Raw genomic sequence first — 27201 nt, forward strand, 5'->3', positions numbered from 1 at the left:
ATGCCAACATAAGTGATTTCCTGCGAGTTCCTCCTATTGGAGACTTCGATATGGATGGAAACGGCCTTTATTGTTACATGAACTGAATAAGTGGTGAATTTGTCCGAATGCATGGTTAATTTAACTGAAAATTTGTGGTTGTTTTAAAAACATGGCGTAGTCTACAAAATAGTAATTTTTACCATGGAATTTTTTTCTGTGTAGGAGTATTGCGTCTCTTTGTTTTTAATCCATCAGGCTCGTGATTTTTTGCCATAACATAAATATAAGGTCATGTTTTTACGTGTTTTTATTTGTGGCTATTTTCAATTATTAAGCGAGAAGTGTCAATCTGAAATCAACTGTGAGCATTTCGTTTCATTTTTTTCTTGTTCGACCTGTTCGACTCGATCGACTTCACTTTTGCTGGTGCCGTCGTTCGTCGCGAAGGTTGTGCGTTTGTTCCAATTTTTTTTTGCATTTTCCCTTCCGATCCGAGGCGTGTGTGCAGATTCGTTTTAAATATCGTAAAGGAGAACAAAATTGTTATCAGTATATTAACTTCTACTAAATGTATTTGGTGACACGCCAACAGTGAAAAGTTGTGAGCCAGCGCTGGGCCTATTTGGCTTTGTGAAAAGTGCGGAAGTGAATTGAGTTCGTCCGAAAAAGATGAGCAGCGCAAAACTGGCTCCACCAGCAGCATCAGCAGCAGTGACAATGACCACGAATGACGCGGTCACCGCTGCTGCCACCGCCAAACCCAACCAGCAGACGACAGGGTCACAGAGCCAACAGCAACGATCGTACGGGAAAATCGTTCTTACGCTGGAAAACTGTCTCCTCCCGGAGACGAAGCTCGATTTAACGCCCTCGCAGGTGGATGGATTGGATCGCGAGACGGAAATTGACTTGCGAATATTGGGCTGCGAGCTGATCCAAACGGCCGGGATTCTGTTGAAACTGCCTCAGGTGAGTTGCGGCTAGTGAATAACAGCAGTTTGTTTGGAAGTGAGGACGACGGTGTGGAGAAATTCGGTCGTTTGTAATCGTTTTTCCCATGCCAGAAGGTTGATCAGGGATAGACGCCATCTTGAATAACGTGTTGTTGGCTGAACATTGGCTACCGGCGGTAGTGGTGGCGATGGTTGGTGGCGCCATCTATAAAAATAAATTACACGGGTCACTTTTTACGTATAGTTAATAAATTACACTCAGCGAACTGGACTATCGAAATTCATAACTGGCGCCTTATGAATCTTCGACTGATTATCCCACCAACAGTGGTTCTTATACGTAGTTACCTTCCCGAGTAATCAAGCGTCGATGGGCGTGTGGTCTACATACCGGCCTACCGCCCCGACGTCCATGGTTCGAACCCAGTCTGCCGCACATCACTTTTTTTCAAATGAAAATCATCATTCATAATGCAACGTACACACCAGTCAAGCAGTTTGACGAACATTGACTCCGCCCCCCAAGAAAACGCTTCGGTTGCTGCTTTGTTTGAGCGTGTGTGAACTTGTTTGAACAACCATTTGACAGTTGGCGGCCCGGTTGGAAAAAATTAAAACGGTTTGATTTTGGTTTGAGTTGTCGGGGGTGGAGTCAAGGTTCGCCGAACATGTTTGAGCATTTGTAGTGAAGTTGCACAAACCCCCATATATTTTTTGATGGTTGGTGCTCGAGTTGGTGCTTCGGTCGTTCGTGTGTGATATTGTTGGTCGAATAAATTGATTGTTCGTGTCGCTGTTGGTAAAACTTTATGGATGTTTGAATAAACGAGAGGTGGAGTCAATGTTGGTCAAACGGCTTGACCGTGTGTACGTTCCATAAGGGAGCATCCATAAATTACGTAACGCTTAGAGGGGGGAGGGGGGTTGCTCGAAGTGTGACAATCCATACAATTTTTTTAGATGCTTCATACAAAAAGTGTGACATAGGGGGGAGGGGGGGTCGAAAATGGCCAATTTTTGCGTTACGTAATTAATGGATCTTCCCTAAGGCAACATATTGAAATTCATACCGATTCCTTGTGGCAAATTTTCATAAGGCGTTTGATTGAAAATCATACGTCAATTTTCCTCAGTGTATAATTACGCGGATGAATTATAAAAAATGTATGTGAGCATGGAAATCTTCAAAAATGATGGTAGATCATCTGCTTATAAAAGCATAGTTCGGGACTGATTTGCGATTTTTTTTAGCAAATTCCTGTTAAAACAAGCATTTCCCGGGAAAACCACGATATGTATCCGACAGAATGAGTTTCCTTTATCAGGTAAGGAAATTAGTTTTGGAGAAAAGCACTTGCATTCTACGGAATCTTTGAAACAATGTTTACAAAATAAGTTACGCCCAAATTGCAAATTGGTCCCGAGTTGTCCCATAATGCACAACAAATACGGGTCAGTTATGCTTGTATGGGCAGCTTTTTTGCATAATGTCAGTTATCTCACAAAACGCAAAAGTTCAATATTTCTTTCAAAAATTGTAATATAACAGGCTATTGTAGATTCATTCCGTAAATTACGCCCCTTCGAGCCTAGGTGTGAGATTGCCATCACTGGGAACTTGTCGAGCAATAATATCTCGCTTAACTTTTCAAAAGGACCTAAGTAACATTTTTTTCATGAATTAATTTGAATAGCGCAATCAACAGAACAACATGAAAGCTTTTGATTGCAGTACTCAAATTAATTCATGAAAAAAATGTTACTTAGGTCCTTTTGAAAAGTTAAGCGAGATATATTGGTTGAGTATTGATGGTGAATAATTGCGATACTTTGTTCCGCTGACCTATAATAAGGTGCTGTTGATGTTTGCGTCAGTATGCGTTTGAATGAGTGTGGCTTGGTGCATGTGTACCAATGAAATACAATCATCTGGTGCCTGACAGACATGACATTCATATAGTTTTGTCGAAACTGGATGACGAAACGAGGATTAGTGTTGCTATGTTGCTGCCGTTTTTGCCTTTGTATGTTAATTTGTATCAACTGGCTTATGTTTGATGAAAGCGACGGAGAGGTAGACAGCTGAGTCACATAACTACCGACGTGCGAACTAAACTTGTCTACAGTTCGATTGACAATATAACGTATGCATATTCGAGATTACTCATCGGGTAGATTCCAAGTTGAGTAGCGTTGAGTTACTTATTAAAAACATGTCTACTCTGTAGTATTGCTGGTGCAGATTAATATATTTGAATTGATTTATCCCGCAGATGAGTGCTTGCGGTGTTTGTTCGAGATTTTTTTTTAAACAGTTTGTATCTGAAAAACTCAAACAAACTTCCTTTTCAAATCTTAGATTTTTTTTCTCGATTCTTTTAGTTTAAGGTGAATCGCGTTGGAGCCCAATTTCAAATCTACATAGCACTTTTGAGGGCACATAACTTGAAAAGTAAACGACAGACAAAAGCAAAAAGTAGTTTTTCACTTTTGCTCACTTGCAGCATACATGAAAAAATGGTTTCCAGATGTGCTAACCGCCTAAATATTCACATTTGTGCGAGCAAAAACGCGAGGTGAGAGATAGCACGGCCATTGTGGCTGCCATTTTTGGACGCCGCCGTAACTCACCTTAAACTCCATTATTAATGAGTGATTTGTTTAGGGTCTGTCTCATTTGGATAGTTAAACTGAAATTAAACTTAAAAGTGACATTTCAATAATTATCGAATTCTAGAGTGCTTTGAGAATAGGTCGTATGTGCAAAAGAGAGCCTCTCTTCGGTTACATTCTCTTTCGATTATTATAAAGCTATACACAAATTTGTGTTGGATTTTTTGGCAGATATCTAAAGACAATAACTTTGTCTAGCGTGCTAAAGTGAAAATGTAGCATAAAATGCTAAACTTGCCGATCTATTAGCGAAAGAGAGCGTGAACAAAGAGAATCTCTCTTTTGCACATACGACCTATTCTCAAAGCAATCTAGAATTACCCTGCTCGCAGAGCAATATTACTTTTGACAGATAAAGAATCCTTTTCCATCGATGTATTATGAGAATTGGCCATTCTTATGACCAAGTGAATTTTTAATTTGCGAACTGTCACTATTAAGTTTAATAATTCTCCAAAATGAGACAGACCTTAAGTAGGTAATGAGAGTTACCCAAAGGTGTCAAACTCCAGCAAATAATCCTTCATGCTTAATCGAGAATTTGCTAAGCAATCCTTAGATTAAGGATATTCAAATTAGTTAACGTAACTTCCTGAACGGTAATCAATGAACATCTAATAACCTATTCTTTTGCTCCCCCTTTTTTCCCAAACTCCCACGCCACGTTCTCTGCACTGCAATCCTATCTGCGTCACGCAAATTAGGTGGCCATGGCAACTGGGCAGGTGCTGTTCCAGCGGTTCTTCTACTCGAAGTCCTTCGTACGGCACAGTATGGAAGCGACGGCGATGAGCTGCGTTTGCTTGGCGTCCAAAATCGAAGAAGCCCCTCGGCGCATTCGGGACGTCATCAATGTGTTTCACCACATCAAACAGGTCCGCGGACAGAAGTAAGTATCCGGCGACGACTCGGAACCCGAGCTGCTCGCATCCGTAGCGTCACCCACCCGACGACCCCCCCTGAACGGACACGCTTTATTAATCTATTTCAATTATAGTTTTGTAGGTAAGACGCAATCTTACTCAAAACAAAACTAAAGCCAAACCCCCTTCAAAAATGTATTGTGCAAAACTCGGTTATTATTAGTTTAGTTTAAATGAAATGTAAATGAGATAGACATAACAGTGTTCAGTGTCGGAAGACTAACGAACCAACGAAAACTGTTGAACTAACGGGTCGTTAGTTAGATAGGAGTGGATTGGCTTTTGTCCTTCAAGGGCGATTGTAATATAGCGACAGAAGTTTTTGAATGTCCTCAACTTAGCACTGCCGATTCAGTTTCACACGAGTTTCCATTAATCCGATCCGTTTGTTCAATCATTAGTACCGTCATGTTACAAAACCAAAAATTAAACTTGTGCAGTGTAAGGCGGAGGGCATCCAAAAATATTCACTGTTTGCAATCGTTTGGGCAGACAAGAACATGGAAGAGGATGGAAACAGCCATGGAAGCACCCTGATCGCTGTTTGAGACGTTGTAGTAATCATCTGACGATAAGTAAATACTTGTATCAAATTTTGTTGCAAGCTTCTACGGTGCACTATAATGTTTTATTCTTTTAGGATTTCTTTGACGAACTGGAAGAATAATGAGATACTAATCTAGAAATCGACTGGTGAAAGGTAAGTTCATATTTTAACATGTTAGGTATATGATCACAAATAGGTTACGAGGCTTATTTGTAGCTGAAAATATTTTAGTTTCTTGTAATAAGTAGACAAATTAACGTGGTGTGACATTGTCAGTTTCAAAAACGCCTGAACAAATATCTTCCCTAATATTCAACTCTGATATTTAGGGGAAAGTGAGGCAAGTTGGTCACCCTAAGCGGTGACATTTGTAAAATAGTGAAACTTCTTTGAATTCTGTTGATTTGTTCATGAAACAATTTTATAATGCCTTGACTTTGACATAAGCATTAATAAACACTGAAGTTTCAGTATTTTGTGTTTATAAAGGTGTTTTTATGATGCCTTTATTTACTATATGGGGCGGTTATTTACTATATGGCCACCCCTTCAGGACAAGACGAGCAAAGACCAAAAAATATATTAAAAATGTGCTGAATTTATTTAGAACGGGTGACACATTTTTTGCACTTCTAGAAATTATGTACAAAATTTGTCATGTTTCGCCTAAAAATGTCTTATTCCATGTTGATTGTTTGGCTTTTGGCTTTACGACAATATCTGAAATAACCTAAATCTACTTTTCACGATTAAAACCATCATCGTAATAAACTCTGATTCTGTCAAAAACTATTATGATGGTTTTATAAATGCTTTAAAGGATTGGGCGATTCTTAATCTTGAAGGTGACCTTGTCTCTATTATCTACAGTGTTGGCAATACCGCCCCTAGCTGACATATATCCAAAATTTCATATCCTGTCGATCGACTGTGAATCTTCTCGAATTATTATTGTAGATAAGTTATACTGCCATGAATAGCATATTTCAAGACATAATTTTCAAAACGACTTATCTGCTTTCGTAAACAAAGATTCAAACAACGATTTGACGAATCTGATAGCTCTCCCACGCAAACTAACACCATCAATACTGCCGTCGGACGCATAAATGTCACATGTTACAAACGAGAAAAATGAGACAAACGCATTTGAAGTTTCAAAATGCATTCATCCGATTATCGCATAATTTCGCTTTTTTATTGACTTTAACGCAATAAACTATAAAAGAATATTCATATTCGTTGGGCCGGACTGAAACATTGCCAAAAACAACTATTTTTTCCACGTTTTTCTATCAAACCCCGAATGTGACACTTATGCCGCGAAATTCACTGGTCAGGCGAAAAATGTACGCATATTTGTCACACCGTGAACTGAGAGATAGTTGTTGTTAATTTGTTTTTACATTTCGCGAGCGACGATTGTATTTCTTTGGTGTGATTTTTTGCTGTCGGTAGAAGTTGAACCGGAAATGGAATATCCAATACAGACAATCCAGTGGCGCGGAATCGGAAGAGGACTTCCTCGGGTTCGATTTAAAAAAAGAAACAGGTGATCGTTTTCTGTTTGCGGAGCCGGCAAACGTTCCATTACCGGACCAAGAGGTTGAACACCCGGTTTTTAGCGGCAGTGGCGTAGTTTCCTTGCCCGGGAAAAGGACATGCACTACATCTTCAACGTCCAAAGGAATCACGATTGTCTTATCGAGATGATTTTGACAAAGTGCTACCAGGTGAAGCAGTTTTTTTCGGTGGATTTGCAAAAAGTTCTCAATTATTTGTAAGTTAAGAACTTATTTTCTAGGTCATATGGCTTCCACGGTTGGATTGCTTCAAGAGCATTATTTTCTCGTAAAGGCAGCTGGTCTCTAATGAAAACTTTGAGCCTGTTTGTCCCTACATACGAGCAGTCCCATTGTCTGCGTGCATTTGGTCCGAGTCAGTCGCACAGCCAACGAAATCCTTAGCTGTTTCTCCAAAGTTAATATGAAGAACGCTGTCCTGAAGACAATTATCTTTTGGTCGGATAATTGTTGTTCGTAAAATAAGAACTGGAATTTATTCCATCACGCCATGAACCATGCGCCATGAACGTGTCGTCAGTTATGAAAACTTCAAGTCTGTGGTTGGCAATGCAAAGAACAATGTTGACGTACTTCGTAGGGGAAAGTGGGGCAAGATGGCCATCCTAAGCGGTAACCCTTGTAAAATAGTGACACTCCTTAAAATTCTGCTGATTTGTTTATGAAACACCTTTATGATGACCCGTCTTTGACATAAGTATCAATAAACACTTATTAATAACGTTTCAGTATCTTATAAACTGGTTTTAAAAAAGGTGTTTTTATGATGCCTATATTTACCATATGGGGCAATATGACCACCCCCTCGGGGCAAGACGAGCATGGACCAAAAACTATATCAAAAGTGTGTTAAATTTATTTAGAATAGGGGACACTTTTCTTGCACTTCTATGGATTATGTTCAAATGATGCTTCGTTTAAAAATGTCGTATTTCATGTTGATTTCTTGACAACTGGCACTACAACAATATCAGAATTTGCCTAAAGCTAATTTTTACTGTTAAACCCATATCCTTTGTTTTAAATCATCTCTGATTCACGCAGAATCATTTTTAAAATGCATTTAAGGGTTAGGCGACTCCTAATCCTGGAGATGACCTTGTTGGCAATACCGTTGAGTTGGCAATGTTGAGTTGGCAATACCGCCCCAGGCCGACGTATATCCAAAAATTTATATCCTATCGAACCTAATTACTGTGAATCTCCTCAAATTATTATTGTATATAGGCTATAGTTATATAAAAGCTTTGGTAAATATCAATTTGTCCTGAAAAATGAGTAATTTAGGCTTCAATTGTTAAATTATGTAACTAGAAAATTATAAGAAAATTCGAATTTCAACTAAACCATTTTCAAATCAATATTACAAGAACAAGTGAGGTTGTCAAAGTGCATTTTTCAGTTGTATAGCCCTTTTACATTATTGTTATCCATCCCTTGTAATAATAATGTGAATATAATGCTCACTTAAGGCATAATTAACGTTGGCTGTCTTGCCCCATATGGCCATCTTACCCCACTTTCCCCTACTAGTTGCAAGCAACTGACTTCTTCAATGCTCACCGTTTTGGAGTATGCGATAAACCACTGCAAGCCACGGCCGTACGTGGATTCCATGCGAAAAGCGGTGTTTGAAAAAAAAAGTCGTTATGAACCTGGATACGCAAACAATATCAACAGTAAAGACCTTAAATACTGCTAGTTGTTTTCCAAGAAGGAATTAATGTTGGCTGTAAAGGATTCATTCTCTTTTGATTTGATACAAATGTACGTTGGCAAAATGCTCCTCAAGGAATTGAAGAAGAAAAGAAAACTTCTTTAATAAAAGTGGTTCAACCTGTTGTTACTGAAGAGGAAAAATCGATTTTCATTGATCGTCCGACGAAGCAAGAAGGTCCTGATTAATTTTTGTTCTTGTTTCAAAGGGTTCTCCTTTATCACATTTTTATGGTCCTTGAATATTTTAATTATGTCACAGTTTTATTCTCTTATTCACGTTATATTTGGAGAGGTTTTGGACAATATAATACCTCCCCTCTTCTTTCATGGACAACCGTCCATATACAGTTTGAAAGTAGGGAAAGACCTTGCATACTCACCAGCCACCCTTCTAAAATATTTACGTGGATTGTAAATGACCCTAAAAGCATGGTATATTTTATGGACGGACCTCAGGAAACATCACGCAGTGCTATGTGTCTTTTTATGTAATTGTTATATCTCTTTTTTTAGTGTGACAAATATGCGTCCATTTGTTCGAATGTGACAAATTGACTTCAGATTTTTTTCGAGTTTTCTAGAATAAAACCTATGTTTTGACAAAATATTTCAAAAACACGTATCAAATTATGACGTTAGACATCAAAACCTCAAAAATGTAACATGTGACATTTATGCGTCCAACGGCAGAATAGGTAGGTGAAGATTTCCGCTACCTGTTGATGATGTTGGTTTGCGTGGGAGAGCTATCAGATTCGTCAAATCGTCGTTTGAATCTTTGCTTACAAAAGCAGATAAGTCGTTTTGAAAATTTTGTCTTGATTTGTCCCATATGAATAGGAAACCCAGCAAAGATAAGACAGATATGCGATTCTCGGCAGTATTAGTAAAAAAACCTTGGTAAATATCAATTTATTCTGAAAAATGAGAAATATAAGCTTTAAATTTAAAATCTATTTTTTTTTCTCTTTATTAAAGTGTTTTTTTAATTTTTAAATTAAGTTCAACACATAACAGATATAACCAACATATGAAAAAGGCGTAACAGCCAAAATCTATTCCTTCTGATTCTTCGTCTTCATATATTGCTATATATGTGGACAAAGAATCCCTCCCCTCGGATATGTGAAAAGATATTTTAGTTACTAGATAAAGATTGTCGCTTCGGTTTGTTCTGCTGTCCGGAACATGTTGGGTATCAAGCTGTCAAATTGTATGGATTTTCCTTTTTTGACATTTAGCTCCCCTATCCTCGCCAGCAAAAGATGTTCCGGACAGCGACGACAGCGACAATCTTTATCTAGTAACTAAAATATCTTTTGATATGTGATCTTGATTCGATGGGTGGGCTTACGCCATTAGCACTGAGATGGCAACCGAAGACATATCCTGTCATGGTGGTATCACATGTTAACTATTTTTGTTTGGTGTCGCGTCACATATCTGGCATTGAAGCACTAATTTAACGCATGTGCATGTGATCCAACGGACATCATGTCTTGGAGCCTTGAATGGTAGTGCAGTCAGACAGAGGCCTTTTTCATCAGTGATAATGATGTGAGATGTGGCAAACCCACCCATCAGGCCATGCGTAAGATTTACGATTTAGATATGTCCAAACCGAATTTTGTACGCATGGCCTCTGAGGGTCTGTATGGTCATGATCTGAGACGAGACCTGCAAAGACGCTGCTTCTTTTTTTTGTTCTTCTTTTTATCACAGTTGACCATCGAGTTTCAACTGTTGCCTTGACTGTTTCACCTCAGCCCCGGGTGGACTCCTCTGACAGGGTGTCTGCTCATCTGTAAAAACACCTGATTTTTCCAGGTGTTTTATATTAATTTCCAGGCAAAACAAACATGCCATATATAGATTTTAGCAGCAAAATAATCAATTCAAAAAAGTAAATATTGCGAAAAATATTATTTTAAAGAATATTTTGGTGGCTTTACAAACAATGTTGTAAATTACTTAAGAAATTCGTCCAGGAATTCCTTCGCAAGTTCACCCAGAAATTGCTTCAGTTTCATACCTGAAGGAATTTCCTCCAGGTTTTTCTTCGAAATTTCTCTATCGGAAAATCCTCCAGATTTTAAGAATTGCTTCAGAACTTCCTCCATGATTTAATTTGAATATTTCTTTGTTAAAACTTAAAAAAACATCTCAAGGAATTGTTTCGGAAATTCCTTTAGCGATGCATTTGGCGATTCATTTACGATTTTTTTTTAATTCCTTTAGGTGTTTGTTCGTAAATGTCTTGTGAAAATTCCTCGGAAATACAACAGGGGTTAGACAAAAAGGTTGAGATAGGTAAAATTATATCGAAATTCAAATCAGCATAACTTACTTTGCGTATAACAATCCGATTTTGATAAAGCCAGGACCATCAGAAGCGGACACTCTTCTAGTATACGGTCTCCTTGCAAAACCTGAGATTGGTGTTTGGCCACCGGAGATGTTCCGGGTTTTCCGAGGGTATGTTAAAGATACAATTTTTTCACTGCTTGTCATTTTATGTGACACTAGCAGGCCCGACGAACTTCGTTACACCTAAAATTGATTTATTCTCGAGTTATGAACAAATTTGTGTTTCTCTTGTATGAGAGTCACCCTTTCCAAATGGGGGAGGGGTCTCGAACCATCTTAAGAACCTTTACAGTATGCATACAAATTTTCACGCCGATCGGTTCAGTAGTTTCGGAGTCTATATGGTTCAGACAGACAGAAATTCATTTTTATGTATATAGATTTACTTTCATCATGTTTCATGTTTTCTCCAAGAACTAGACTAATATGCCGACTAATGGTGGCTGTAGATCAAAAATCCATTTAAACTACGCAGAGATATGGCCATTTCCGTATAAACAGTACCGGGAACATGATGAAATGATAACAGATCGGAATAATGCAAATATGAGTATCTGACTTCATGGCTTTGCGAGACGATGATTACAGAAACATTTCCAGAATGATAGTGTCCACTGCCACTATTACAGCTGGTTCCATGGGCCTCCAGGGAGGGGCCGGTGTTTGCACCATCTGGAACCATGCATATATGGGTGTCAATATTAATGTTTTCCCAGTGAGGCTCTCTGGCCAATTTGTAACAGTTTCCGGGTGTTCTGCGAAAGGGACATTTGTTCAGGGTGTATGGCCAATCCTGTACAGTTTTCACGAAAATGTCCATATCTCTACGTAAACCTAACGGATTTTCGATTTGCAGCTAGCATATTAGTTCTCGCTTAACTTTTCAAAAGGTCCTAAGTAACATTTTTTCATGAATTAATTTGAATAGCGCAATCAACAGAACAACATGAAAGCTATTGATTGCAGTATTCAAATTAATTCATGAAAAAAATGTTACTTAGGTCCTTTTGAAAAGTTAAGCGAGAGTTCTAGTTTCTGGGGAAAGTATGAAACATGATGGCAGTAAACGTCATATAAAATGACAAGAAGAAGAAAAAATACATTTTCAACATACCTTCGGAAAACCCGGAACATCTCCGGTGGTCAAGGGCCAATCAGAGGTTTTGTAAGGGACATGGGGACAGTATATTAGAAGAGTTTCCGCTTCCGATGGTCCCAGTTTCATCAAAATCGGATTGTTCTACGCAAAGCTATGCTGATTTGAACTTCATCAAATGTTTGCTTATCTCAACCTTTTTGTCTAACCCCTGTATAAAATACTTTGCAGATTTCTTAAGATATTTTTTTAAATTTTTTTTAGGAATTTCTTTGGAAACTTGATTAAGAATTCTTTCGGAAATCTCTTTCAATTTTATGTCAGCTGTTTTTTTTAAAGAAACTTAAGAAAACTTCTTAAGGAAATGTTCCGGAAATATGTTTGAGATTTTTTTCAGGAAATCCTTCAAAACTTCTTACGAAAACTCTTTCAGGAAATGTGTTGATGCAAAAATATGAGATTGCTGAGTCCATGACGTTAGGAATAATACCTTCTTTATGTCGTGGGCTGTTTTTGGGGCATTTTATGCTTAACATCCTTTATGCCTGTGAAACTATATTTGACCCCGGGAGTCTTGCTCCGTCCCAGAAGGGGACGTGCCTAAGCCCCAAGCTGCTGGTCTATAGCCAACGGCAGCTTCCGGGGTGGGCGCGCAAGGCTTCTCCCGGGTCCCAGGGCGTTGTTTGGATGGGGGTGTTTTCGGTGGGGTGGTCCTAATAAGAAAATATTGATTTACCTTTTGATAATTTATTCGGTGGCTACGGGTGGCGAGAAATGCCGCCGAAGAGATGGCTCCGGTGAGCAAAGCGAAAAATGCTCGTCCGCGCCACGGCCAGTTGTTGTTAGCGGCCGGAAAACTCCAGCGAAAGCGGGAACGGCGGTGGCCGAAGGACGGCTAACAGCTAGGAATGGCTTCGATTACCGCAGGCTTTGCAATAATGGTGGCTGGGTGGCGGCCGCAGTAGCGTCGTGTCCAAAATGGGCTTTGCCGCGACAGAATAAAGGCTTGTCGGAAAACGGCGGTGACGGCTGCGAGTGATAGCTTCGGTGCTGGTCGGATTTTAACCGGCTGAGGAACGGCTAACAATCTCAAACAACGAGCTCCATCGTCGTTGTCACCAGAGGCCGATAACAACAGAAATTCGGGATCGGAAGTGGGGCTGGGTCGGCCACACTCTACGTAGGGGCGGAAACGAAATCTGTAAGCAAGCATTAGACTGGAACCCAGCGGGACATCGCAGCAGAGGCAGACCCAGAGGCTCATGGCGGCGAAGCCTCAATAAAGAAATAAAAGAAGTCGACCGAAATCTAACCTGGCAACAGGTTAAAGCGATAGCCGGGCATCGCTCAGGATGGAGATCTTTCAAGTCGGCCCTTTGCACCACCGGAGGTGTACAGGATCCATAAGTGAGTAAGTGAGGAACGGCTATGTCTGATACGGCTTGGTTGGCAGGAGGCGGGAGGTGAAGAAACGGGCTTTGCAGCGGCAGAATACAGTCTCGTGGCAGGACGGCGGCGGCGTCGGCGAGGAATGGCTTGGATGCTGGTTGGTTGGTTCGTTCATCTGCCGAGGGACGGTGATGGCCGGGAATGCTTGGTTTGCAGGAGCGTAGAGGCGACGATGGGTAGCAGCTTTGCGGTTGGCGGGTGGCCTATCGGATGACGGGGTTCACGGCGGATGTATTCAGCGTCTCGTAGACGGCCAGTCGAATGTCGATGGCAGCATGAAATGGCCTATACCCAGCGGGTACTGACGTCAAAAGGTCGGGCCAGAAGCCACGTTGGCGTGGTAGGTCCGTGCTATCGTTTAGCCAGACGAAGCACAATGGCGACGTGACTTTTCGTTATTTTCGCTTGTATGCCTCCGTTCGCGGTATAATCGAAAGACTGTTGCACTTGGAGTATAATATCCTCCAGAAATAAATCGTTTGGTTTGAAATTTAACCCGAACAAAAAACAATTTTCCTTTGGTGAAAATATAACCGCACCATTGAAAGACCTTACGAACAATCCCCGATCCATCCAAAAATTCAAAAAAATTCCCGCCAATATCTCTTATTCTTCAACTATTCTCCAACATTGCGCTAGAAGGTGTTATGCCGGAGAGCCGGGTGTAACAGCCGGGGTACGATTTTCAACAGATCCAGTCAATTTATTTGCTTCGCGGATCACATGGACATTGTCGGCCGAACATTTGCAAAGGTGACAGAACTGTACACCCGCCTGAAACGTGAAGCAACAAAAGTTGGACTGGTAGTGAATGCGTCAAAGACAAAGTACATGCTTGTGGGCGGAACCGAGCGCGACAGGGCCCGCCTGGGAAGCAGTGTTACGATAGACGGGGATACCTTCGAGGTGGTCGAGGAATTCGTCTACCTCGGATCCTTGCTAACGGCTGACAACAACGTTAGTCGTGAAATACGAAGGCGCATCATCTGTGGAAGTCGGGCCTACTACGGGCTCCAGAAGAAACTGCGGTCGAAAAAGATTCGCCACCGCACCAAATGTGTCATGTACAAGACGTTAATAAGACCGGTAGTCCTCTACGGACATGAAACATGGACAATGCTCGAGAAGGACTTGCAAGCACTCGGAGTATTCGAGAGACGGGTGCTTAGGGCCATCTTTGGCGGTGTGCAAAAAAAAAAAACGGTATGTGGCGGCGAAGAATGATCCATGAGCTCGCCCAACTCTACGGCGAACCCAGTATCTAGAAGGTAGCTAAAGCCGAAAGGGTACGATGGGCAGGACATGTTGCAAGAATGCCGGATAGCAACCCTGCAAAGATGGTGTTCGCTTCCGATCCGGCAGGTACGAGACGGCGTGGAGCGCAGCGAGCGAGATGGGCAGACCAGGTGCAGAACGACTTGGCGAGCGTTGGGGGTATCTGAGGATGGAGAGATGCGGCCTCGAACCGTGCATTGTGGCGTCAAATTGTTGATTCAGTGTTATCTGTTTAGATGTTAACTAAATAAATGAAATGAATGAATCTCTTATTCTTGATCCTGGTTCTCACTCTCGCTACATGCCTCACATAGCTACCACTTTTATCTCCTTCATCACTCGTTATCAGCGCTTTTGGTAGCAACACTCACCGCAGCCAAACGAGCCAATTTGAAATTGCCCGTTGATCTCTAGCTATACAAATTTTAGCCCTACGACCCCACACCAATTGTCAAAATAGTTACCGTTCGGTAACACCTGTTACCTGGTCGCGTGACCAATCTCTAGTTTGTTCTAGTTTGTGACCAACATCTAGTTTGCTTGGACCTAGCAGCCAAGGTACCGGTACTATATGTGTCAAACGGCCAAGTTATGGCCTATTCAGATTACGCCATTTATGATATTAAATATGATAAACAACAATATGATGCAATTTCTCCGCTTTAACACGATATTTATTACGATAAAAAATCTAATCGTAATCTGAATTAGGTATTAAGCTTATTGGAGCATATTTTGGCAGAATAATTTCAATGGTTACAGCGCTACTAGCGTGCTATTACTTCTTCTTCTTCTTCTTCTTATTCGCATTACATCCCCACACTGGGACAGCCTCGCAGCTTAGTGTTCACATTAAGCACTTCCACAGTTATTAACTGCGAGGTTTCTAAGCCAGGTTACCATTTTTGCATTCGTATATCATGAGGCTAACACGATGATACTTTTATGCCCAGGGAAGTCGAGACAATTTCCAATCCGAAAATTGTCTAGACCGGCACCGGGAATCGAACCCAGCCACCCTCAGCATGGTCTTGCTTTGTAGCCGCGCGTCTTACCTCACGGCTAAGGAGGGCCCCAGCGTGATATTACTGCTTACTGTAAAAACCTTCGGAAAATTCAGAAGTATCTTTAGAAAACATCTGGAGGAGTTTTTCCGGATATTTTGCTTTTAAGAATTCTTTGGAAATAGGGGAACCCGGCGCAAGAAGGACACCCTAAGAAAAAATCTTTTGCTTCCTTTCTCCGGAATATAGGCCCCGAAATACAACAAAAATAATAAGTAGACTGAAAAAGTTTACCCATATCATTTGATCGTTTCAATTTGCTTCTTTTCCATCAGTAAATAAACAAACTGAAATGGTTGCTGAGATACGGTTCAGCGTCGGAAGCAGTTGTTGTCAGAATTATGTATAGCAGCCGCCATTATGGCGATCGTGGAAAGCTGGATTGTATGATATTCCAATTTTTTAGAGCACTTAGAGAATTTGTTCAGTAATAAGAACTTCCGTATGTTCCTCTCACTACCATTTTTCACCAGTTCAGCAGTCTTTCAGCAGTTCGCTTTTTCCAGCAGTCAGTTCAGCCTAGGACCGGGTACCGAGGTTTTTAAACTAATTGATAAAAAGTTGTTTCCGCTGCATACAGTTTAGCCTCAAACAGGAGGAATTCGAGTCTTTCAACTGTCTGCAAGGTAACATTAATTATGTTTTATTTCTGAGACTGCTGGGGTGACAACACAGAGGAACTCCGACGGTCTGTACTAGAACTGCTTGCAATACGCTTCCGGAACAGCGAGATTCGGTACACCGACGGTTCCGTAACCAGCCGAGGAGTCGGCTTCGAAGTCTATGGATCCAACCTGGCCATGTCGAAGAGCCACGCCAGTGCAACATTTTTTTCCGCTGAAGCCGCCGCCGTCTTTATTGCAGCCATTATCCCAGCAAATAAACCAATAGTGGTCCTTACGGACTCCGCGAGCATGGTTTCTGCCCTCCAAAGCAAGACACCCAAGCACCCCTGGATCCAGGGAATACTATCTGGGATGATACCCGGTACCACCTTTGCCTGGATCCCCGGCCATTGCGGCATAAGGGGAAATAACGAGGCCGACGCCCTGGCAAGTGTCGGACACGAGGGTCTATTATACACCCGTTCCGTCCCGCTGGCCGACGTTAAGAAATGGACGAAGAGCGTCGTCGGCCAGGACTGGGCTCGGATATGGAGCAGCAATAGAGGGCACTTCCTTGGAAAGATTAAAGGAACCACCGACTCCTGGTACGAACCAGCCACCCAGAAAGAGCAGAAGGTCATCTCAAGGCTCCGGACCGGCCACACAAGGATCTCTCTCAATTTTGGTGGGGGCCCTTTCCGATCCTTTTGTGATCTATGTGACAAAATAGTGTGGATCACTTTGTCTGTCGGTGTCCCAAATACAACTACCCCCGAAATCTCTACGGAATACCGGGCAGTATTCGGAACGCACTGGCGGACGATGAAGCTGCAATGACTGCCATCTTTTGCTTTCTGAAGGACGTCCGATTATTCTATGAAGTTTAACATCCTGATAGCCTCATAATAGAAAGCATCGGGAATGAGGCCCATCACGACAGGCGAACGGGCATTTCCTAAATTTAAGTCCCACCCAGCTATCGTCACTCCGATTCGGCTCGAAAAAACGGCCCTCACAACAGTGCCCGTGCAGAAGGATTAAAATTTAATACTCCGCTAATACTTTAATACTACTTCCAATTAATCAAAAATGTATCGAAGAAGATAAAGACAACATTTTTTGTCATAATATAATTGTCACAAGCAGTAATGCTTTATGTCGCTTATTTCGCATGCACATTCGAAAGGAGAAGATTGGCACGCTGAAAACATCAAAGCCCTTAGGGGTAATCAACTACCATCACTACAATCACATTTCTGAATGCCTACAAGGTACTCTCTTAAATATTATGCCGTCGACTACATCAATTACAAGAGAGTTCGTTGGGCAGTACAGGGCCGCTTTCATGCGACCAGGTGTTCTCCGTACGTCAGATATTGCAGGAATGCCGCGAATACGACGTGCTCATCCATCATCTATTCATCGACTTTAAAGCCACATATGGTACAATCGATCGGGATCAGCTATGGGAGCTAATGCGCTAATACGGATTTCCGGATAAACTGATACGGTTGGTCAAGGCGTCGATGGATCGGGTAATGTGCGCAGCTTGAGTTCTAGGGGCATTCTCAAGTCCCTTTGAAACGCATAGGTCACGGCAAGGTGACGGTCTTTCGTGCCTGCTATTCAACATCGCTTTGCACGGAGTAATACGAAGCGCATAGATTGACACGAGTGGTACGATTTTCACTAAGACCGCTCAGCTATTTGGTTTGGCCGACGACATTGATATTATGGTACGTAACTTTGAAAAGATGGAGGAAGCCTACATCAGACTAAAAAGGGAGCTAAGTGGATTGGACTAGTTATCAACACGTTGAAGACAAAGTAAATGATAGGAAGAGGCTCAGGAGAGGACAATGTAAGCCACCTACCTCGAGTTTGTATCGGTTGTGACGAAATTAAGGTGGTTGAAGAATTCATGTTCAATCACTGGTGACCTCCTATAACGATACTAGCAGAGAAATGTGGAGACTTATCATGGCAGAAAATCGTACCTTTTGAACTCCGCAAAACGCTCCGATCGAAAAGAGTACACCGTCGCCGTTGTACCAACGTGTCCTCTACGGACTCGAGACCTGGTTGGCCAGGTACTTAACCAGAATATTAGACAATAACCCGATGAAAATGGTTCTCGATAGTGGTCCGATGGGCATAAGAAGCCGAGGTGCGCAGCGAGCAAGGTAGATCGATCAGCGGGCAGACGATTTTCGAACCTACCCCAAACTGCGTGGCTGGCGACAAACTGAATGGAAACCACTATCACTTACTGCACAGGTCACTCCGGTCTTAGATTAATTAAAAGATAAATAATTATTAAACAAGGCAAAGCAACACATTTTACCTTATATATGCAAAAAAATTAAGAAGGCTCATTTTAACTTCCGAGTTCTTCCGAAAGACCTTAGCCTTATACAGTTTTCAGACCTATTCAGACAACGAGATCTCTAGTGATGAACCTAAATTTAAAATTAAAAAATCACTTCAATAAAGAAATAAAAAAAAACTACGAGATATATTTTACGTCATAGTGTTCCAAGATGTTACAGTTCACAAATCTAATTTTCTCTAGCTATACTGCCGTAAATCGCAAGTCAGTTCCATCTGTATATGGTATCCATATAGGACTGACTTGCGATTCACGGCAGCATAATGCATATGTCCGCTTTATCTTCTTTTTCTTCTTCAATGGCTATACATGCCGACTGGAACCGCTTTGGCTTTTCAACTTAGGGTCTGTCTCATTTGGAGAATTAAACTAAAATTAAACTCAAAAGTGACATTTCAATAATTATCGAATAATCCTGCTCGCAGAGCAGGATTACTTTTGACAGATATCGAATCATTTTGCATCGATGTCTTATTGGAATTGCTGGGTAGCACCAGCCATTCTTATGGCCGGGTGATTTTCTAATTTTCGAACTGTCACTTTTAAGTTTAATTCTCCAAATGAGACAGATCCTTAGTATTCTATCAGCATTTCCTCAGTTATGTATCTTGTGTGGCAAGTAGGTACAATGCACTATGCCCAGGGGGTCGAGAATGTTTAACACCCGAAAAGATCCTAGACCGGACCGAGAAACGAACTCGCCATCTCCGGATTTGCAATCCTACGCCTTTGATCGCAAGGCTACTGGAGAGATGGTCGGGTTCGGGTTTGGAAAATTAGAATAATGTCGGGTTCGGGTCGGGTACGGGTTTGTGAAATGATAAAATGTCGGCTCTGGGTCAGGTACGAGTTTGAGAAATAAAGTATTTAATATTTTTTTATTCGTTTCTGGTAATTTAGAGGCTTGTTCGTTGTTTGGGCCTATATCCCTTTGGGTGTGAAAAGAAATATAAAATATCTAGTTTGAGCTTTCCGCCAAAAAAAAAGTTCGGGTCCAGCACGGGTTTAAGACTGCAAAAATCGACGGATACACAGGTCGGATTCGGGTTTGATAAGATTTTTCATTCCGTGTTCGGGTTTGAAAGGAATTTCCAAATAGGGTTCGGGTCGGATTCGGGTTTACAAAGTGTGAAACCCGACCATCTCTAGACCCCATGTCGCTTTATACAAAATTTAATACAGCGTGATAGGAAAAAAAAACAATTGCGAGGGAATCGTAACAAAAGCTGCAGCGATATAAGGAAAGGGAAATTAAGGGTTGATAGAGCTTACAAAGCTTAAAACATACGAAACAAAAGTCAAAGAGGTAAGCTGAGTCTCACCGCTTAATTGTAGACCGCAAAATTATACAAACTGTGAAACAGATTAGGGAACATCCAGCAACACAGTGGTACACGGCGGAATATTTTACTGCGAAATGTCGGACAACTGTCTTTTGCCATTACCCTCTCTACTTCCTATCTAATTGCGCGAAGTGGAAGCCACTTTGCATGCTGGGAATGGCAAAGCAAATCTAATGCTTATATAGCCTCTACTTTGGATAGTTGGATTTTTGTTCGGGGAAAATCAATTAATTAAAAAAATATGTCACGCATAATTTGGCTTTTTAGTAAGAACATTCTGAACATTTATTATCGATTTTCTCATTACTGAAACCTCTTTCTATCTTTAAGGTAATAAACAAAATTTGTAAACTATAATGTGATGTTGTGGAGGCCCCTAAAATGCAGCCCACATGCACCTCACATTTTCGGTCCTGCCACCCACACTTCGTTAAGAAAAAAATCATATGACAGGCAGAAAACTTAAGGGTAACTCGAAGCAATATCAAGGTTATTAAATTTTAGTTAGTGCTGAGTAAGCCATCCTACTGTTATTGTAGAATATTCATTCATAATCGTACCGATGATGGTACAAGGGAAATCAGATGGTATCAGCGACTTGCAACACCTATTATAATAGATGTAATGTTTCTGGCCTCCAGTTTATCCACACAACTTGTTTCATTCTTAACTGGCTCATCAAAAATAAAATAGAGATAGAAAATAATGGAACCCTTACCCTCTTTGGATAAGCCTTAATTAATTGAATATTTCCTTCAATTGGTTTTATTACAAATATATCCTTTAATTCTTCTAGGATCATCGTCTCTGGTAAAGCCACATTATCGCCCGTGTGTTTGTTGGTTACTCATCTGCATGAGCTACGAAGAGAAGTATTGCAATTCTATAATGGAGATAATTCTCTTTTCAGATTTTCCATTCTACTGAGGTCCTTTGGGGTAAGATTTCTATCATCCACTAATCCTAATTTCATTACAGCCGTTCGGAACAGTTTTGCACAATACATTTTTCACTACGTCTAAGCTATTTGCACATCCCACTTGGTGGCACACGCGTGGATCCTCGTGCAGTGAACGTTCTGCGCTTTCATCACAGGGATGGGCTCACCGTGGCAACACGTCCGGAACTGTCCAGAGAGAACCTTGAGGAAACAAGCGTGCGTGCGTTCAGGGGGAATCAGCGAGTTACAAAGAGATGCAGAGCAGCGTAAGCCTATATGATTTTTTCTTTTTTCTCTTTTTCGTTTCCCCTATCCGTTTGGTCCAGGCCCTTGATACCGATGATTCTAGATCAGCACTATATCAATCTGAAGTCCCAAGTGATTAAAGCGGAAAGGCGAGTTCTTAAAGAGCTAGGATTCTGCGTTCATGTCAAGCATCCTCACAAGCTGATAGTCATGTACCTGAAGTACTTGGAGCTGGAAAAGCATCAGAACATGATGCAAATGGCGTGGAATTTCATGAACGATTCTTTTCGAACGGATGTTTTTGTACGTTATCAGCCGGAAACGATCGCTTGTGCATGCATCTATCTGACAGCCCGAAAGTTGAACATTCCTCTGCCTAACAATCCCTCATGGTTCCTAATATTTCGGGTTAGCGAAGATGATATGTTGGATGTTTGCTATAGAATAATGACTTTGTATAAAAGATCCAAACCAAATGCTGAAACATTGGAAGAAGCGGTAGACAGCCTCAAGAAGAAATACCAAGACCAGAAGAAGAAGGATCGATCGGATACGAACACACCACCTACGGTGGTCACTGTCGATCGCAATAATGGGTCCCATAACGCGTGGGGTGGTTTTATTTCGCGAGCTCTGCCAGTCACAGCCGGCGGCGAAAACAACGGAAACAATAACACCGACAAAGACAGCAAAAAGTCACAATCAAAGTCGCGATCACGCTCGCGTTCGCCACGATCCCGATCAAGATCGCACTCTCGCTCGCGTTCAGCTTCTCGGTCACGTTCGCGCTCACCATCCAGATCAACGCGATCGAAATCAATCTCTCCTCGGTCGAGAACACCGTCGCGATCACGGTCTCGATCACGCTCATCTACGGCAGCACACTCCCCACCGCACTACAACGAAAAAAGCGGCTCGCGAAAAAGTAAAAAAGATCGCCATCGATCGCGAACGCCTTTGAAGTCGTCTAACAAAAAGAAGTCCAAGCATTACTCACGTTCTCGGTCGGTCACGCCCGATTCACCACCAAAGTACAAAAAGAGGTGCGTTGATCACTTGATTTGCTATCGTTATTTTATAATTATATTGCTGATTCTCTCTCTTCCAGCGATAAGAAATACGATCGTCGGCGGGATGATCGTGACGTTCGCGATAGTCGGTACATCAACGGAAATGATCGGGATCGCTCGTCCAAGAGTGATCGTGATAAGGATCGCGACCGAAACCGTGACCGTGATCGGGATCGCGATAGGAACCGCGACAAGGGAGGCTACGATCGGGACGATTACCGAAAGGATCACCGCAGCAGCGGTGGCTACGGGAACGGCGACAAGCGGGACAAATACATCAGTAGCAGTAGTAGCCGACATGGAAGTGGCCACGATCGGCATCGATCTTCGAAGCATGACCGGGACCGAGATCGGGACCGGGACCGTAGGCGATAAGGTTTTCGTTGCTGATGAGAACCCGTTAGGGTGTTTTTTCTTATATCAAGTTACGAATATGCCATTTTAAAAGAATTCTAATTGTTTTGGAAAAAGTTACAATGATTTTGAGCGGATGTTACGCGTTGCATAGTATGACTCTTAAAATTTACAAAAATGATCGTTTTATCAGATGTGTATTATTTCATCGTTAGAATATAATATGAACCTAGAAGATTAGGATTTTCTCTGAAGCTGATATCATCATAGATGTAACAAAGAAAAGCTTATTCTCTGTGACAAATCGGTTTACTCAATACCATTTACTTGCTCAATAATAGGTCATCAAATTTAACACTTCAAAAGTGGGATACGATATTATCGTTAAAGTCGTAATGGAGCATAGAGGAATGTGCTGACGCTTGTTTTGGTAAACCACAGAGCAAGTATGAGCTGTTTATCTTACCGTTTGCTTCCTTGCTAATGGTAATGCAATTTCCGAAATCTACAAATAGACACAATTTTCCATATATATACTATAGTGCAGGAAAACGCATTTTTGTTTTGTTTTATGGGACATACTGTCATACGTTCCAAGAAAATAAAAAAACTTGATAAAACACAAGTTAAGCTTTAATATTATTAATTTAAAAACAACTTTGACATCGCCAAAATCTTGATGGAATCTGCATTGAAAACGTTGTTCCATTTTTTTTCAATTTTTAGTTATCTTCATTGATACAAGAAAGACAACCGAAGCCGATCATTTTCAGGCATGTGTGTATAATTTTTGTCACTTTACACTGAGAATAGAGCGAATGGTACTGAAATTCAACAGTTTCAATGTGATTAACAGTCTATTATTTTGAAAGAATTTCCCCAAGCATGCAGGACGCATCCTGGAGGGCTAAATGGGCTAAATGAGGTTAAATTCATTTTATTACTACCGTTAACCCTCTCTTTCTCACGACTTTTTTCAAAGATTTCAATAGGGAGGAATCACCTATGGAAAAAATGCTAGAACAAAAGTTATTTGGCATATAGCTTAAATTAGTGGAAAACGAAAGAAAAGTTTTTGATTGTAAATCAATAGTTACTTGATTGTTTTCAATAATTCAACTATTTTTACACAAAATTGATTATATTTGCAGTCTAATGAAACCATAAAGTTGTGCCAAATACTGCATTTTGTTGTTGAGATAATTCGATGAATGTTGGAATGTGCAAAATTTGATGGAGCTCTACAGCTACCATGGAAAGGAAAGGGTTAAAAGGTAATTAAGCTGAAAACCTTTATTCGGCCTCTTGTTTTACTACATATTTAGGCCAGGGGTTGCCAAAGCGATTAGTACCAAAGTATATTTAACAAGCCATGAAAGCAAAACCATCGCACTTGTATACAAATTAAAAGACTGATTCGGATAGGCGGCCCCGCTTTTGTCTCGCTCATTTCATGTTGGGGACTATATTTTTTTCGCACAGCTGTGTAAAACAAGTTGGAATGCATCTTCAGAACCGGAGCCTTCCGCGATTGAAAATTTTTGAAAGAAATTTATCATGGGTTGTAGCCCCCGAATCAGTTCATTATAGTAACAGCTACTACAGCCCCTTAGTCCGGTTCTCGCTAATTCGGAATTTTCCGGATTAAAAAGTTTATTTATTCATTTATTTAGTTAACATCTAAACAGATAACACTGAATCAACAATTTGACGCCACAATGCAAGACAAAATTTTCAAAACGACTTATCTGCTTTTGTACATTTGGTGCGGTGGCGAATCTTCGTATTTCACGATTAACGTTGTTGTCAGCCGTTAGCAAGGATCCGAGGTAGACGAATTCCTCGACCACCTCGAAGGTATCCCCGTCTATCTTAACTCTGCTTCCCAGGCGAGCCCTGTCGCGCTCGGTTCCGCCCACAAGCATGTACTTTGTCTTTGACGCATTCACCACCAGTCCAACTTTTGTTGCTTCACGTTTCAGGCGGGTGTACAGTTCTGCCACCTTTGCAAATGTTCGGCCGACAACGTCCATGTCATCCGCGAAGCAAATAAATTGACTGGATCTGTTGAAAATCGTACCCCGGCTGTTACACCCGGCTCTCCGCATGACACCTTCTAACGCAATGTTGAACAACAGGCACGAAAGTCCATCACCTTGTCTTAGTCCCCGGCGCGATTCGAACGAACTGGAGTGTTCGCCCGAAATCTTCACACAGTTTTGCACACCATCCACCGTTGCTTTGATCAGTCTGGTAAGCTTCCCAGGGAAGCTGTTCTCGTCCATAATTTTCCATAGCTCTACGCGGTCTATACTGTCGTATGCCGCCTTGAAATCAACGAACAGATGGTGCGTTGGGCTTGGGACCTGGTATTCACGGCATTTTTGAAGGATTTGCCGTACAGTAAAGATCTGGTCCGTTGTCGATCGGCCGTCAACGAAGCCGGCTTGATAACTTCCCACGAACTCGTTCACTAATGGTGACAGACGACGGAATATGATCTGGGATATCACTTTGTAGGCGGCATTAAGGATGGTGATCGCTCGAAAGTTCTCACACTACAGTTTGTCGCCTTTCTTTTAGATGGGGCATATAACCCCTTCCTTCCACTCCTCCGGTAGCTGTTCGGTTTCCCAGATTCTGACTATCAGTTCGTGCAGGCAAGTGGCCAGCTTTTCCGGGCCCATCTTGATGAGCTCAGCTCCGATACCATCCTTACCAGCTGCTTTATTGGTCTTTAGCTGTTGAATGGCATCCTTAACTTCCCTCAAGGTGGGGGCTGGTTGGCTTCCATCGTCCGCTGAACTGACGTAGTCATCTCCTCCGCTGCCTCGACTTTCACTGCCTGCACTCTCAGCGCCATTCAGATGTTCCTCGTAGTGCTGCTTCCACCTTTCGATCACCACACGTTCGTTCGTCGAGATGCTCCCATCCTTATCCCGGCACATTTCGGCTCGTGGCACGAAGCCTTTGCGGGATGCGTTGAGCTTCTGATAGAACTTGCGTGTATCTTGAGAACGACACAGCTGTTCCATCTCCTCGCACTCCGCTTCTTCCAGGCGGCGTTTCTTCTCCTGTAAAAGGCGGGTCTGCTGTCTCCACTTCCGTCTATAACGTTCCACGTTCTGCCGGGTACCTTGCTGCAGCGCGACCGCCCGCGCTGCGTCCTTCTCCTCCAGAATCTGTCTGCACTCTTCGTCGAACCAATCGTTCCGTCGACTTCGACCCATATACCCGACGTTGTTCTCCGCTGCGTCGTTAATGGCTGCTTTGACTGTATTCCAGCAGTCCTCAAGAGGGGCCCTATCAAGCTCACCCTCTTCCGGCAACGCTGCCTCGAGATGCTGCGCGTATGCAGTGGCGACATCAGGTTGCTTCAGTCGCTCTAGGTCGTACCGCGGCGGTCGTCGGTACCGAACATTGTTGATGACGGATAGTTTTGGGCGCAGTTTAACCATCACCAGATAGTGGTCAGAGTCGATGTTAGCCCCACGATATGTCCTGACGTCGATAATGTCGGAGAAGTGTCGTCCATTAATCAGAACGTGGTCGATTTGTGATTCTGTCTGCAGTGGTGATCTCCAGGTGTACCGATACGGGAGGCTGTGTTGGAAGTAGGTGCTGCGAATGGCCATATTCTTATAGGCGGCGAAATCAATTAGTCGTAGGCCGTTTTCGTTCGTCAGCCGGTGAGCGCTGAACTTTCCAATAGTCGGTCTAAACTCCTCTTGGCCAACCTGAGCGTTCAAATCTCCTATGATGATTTTGATGTCGTGGCTTGGGCAGCTGTCGTACTCACGTTCCAGCTGCGCGTATAATGCGTCCTTATCATCATCAGTGCTTCCGGAGTGTGGGCTATGGACGTTGATTATGCTGAAGTTGAAGAACCGGCCTTTGATCCTCAACCTGCACATTATTTCATTGATCGGCCACCACCCGATCACGCGCCTTTGCATATCGCCCATTACTATGCAAGCTGTTCCCAGCTCTTGTGTGTTACCGCAGCTCTGGTAGATGGTATGATTACCTCTAAACGTTCGCACCATTGATCCCTTCCAACAAACCTCCTGCAGCGCTACGATGCCGAATCCACGGTCCTTGAGCACATCGGCGAGTATGCGTGTGCTCCCGATGAAGTTGAGAGATTTGCAGTTCCACGAACCGAGTTTCCAATCGCTAGTCCCTTTTCGTCGCAGTGGTCTTCGCCGATGGTTCCGGTCCGTACTCTCTTGTTGATTGTTCGTTGGGTATATTTTTTTAAAGGCTGGCTTGCAGGGCCTGACACCAAACCCCCTAAATTTCCGGAGGACCATTCCTCCTTATTCCCGGTGGACCATGGTGCACAGTTTCACTTAGAGTTCCTCGCTGGCACTGGGACGATGATCAGCCGCCCCTAACATGGAGAACAGACGCTGTTGTGAGCCGATCCTGACATGGAGAACAGACGCTCAATAAGATTTGCACCTCCGGAGAGGAGCAAACCCCCCCTTCCCTGTCAGCATACGACCATAGTTCCCACCGGGGTTGGTTACCCGATCTTCCCTAAGGTTGCTCGTATCCCGGCCAGCACCACGGGGAGGTAGGGATATGAGTTGCTGGGTAAGAGGCTAAGGACCGCGAGAT

The 27201-nt window shown here is 42.3% G+C and overlaps 1 protein-coding gene across 1 annotated transcript; it reads left to right on the forward strand.

Annotated features, from left to right (window-relative positions):
• Positions 1 to 394: 394 nt before the first annotated feature.
• LOC134224850 (cyclin-L2) lies at positions 395 to 23427 on the forward strand. The gene is made up of 4 exons (XM_062704490.1): positions 395 to 951; positions 4313 to 4497; positions 21235 to 22197; positions 22263 to 23427. Exons 1-4 carry the CDS (start codon positions 652 to 654, stop codon positions 22597 to 22599), a joined length of 1785 nt encoding a protein of 594 aa, XP_062560474.1. The 5' UTR covers positions 395 to 651; the 3' UTR covers positions 22600 to 23427.
• Positions 23428 to 27201: the final 3774 nt, after the last annotated feature.

Source organism: Armigeres subalbatus, chromosome 1 (genome assembly GCF_024139115.2).
Source record: "Armigeres subalbatus isolate Guangzhou_Male chromosome 1, GZ_Asu_2, whole genome shotgun sequence".
Classification (NCBI taxonomy): Eukaryota; Metazoa; Arthropoda; class Insecta; order Diptera; family Culicidae; genus Armigeres; species Armigeres subalbatus.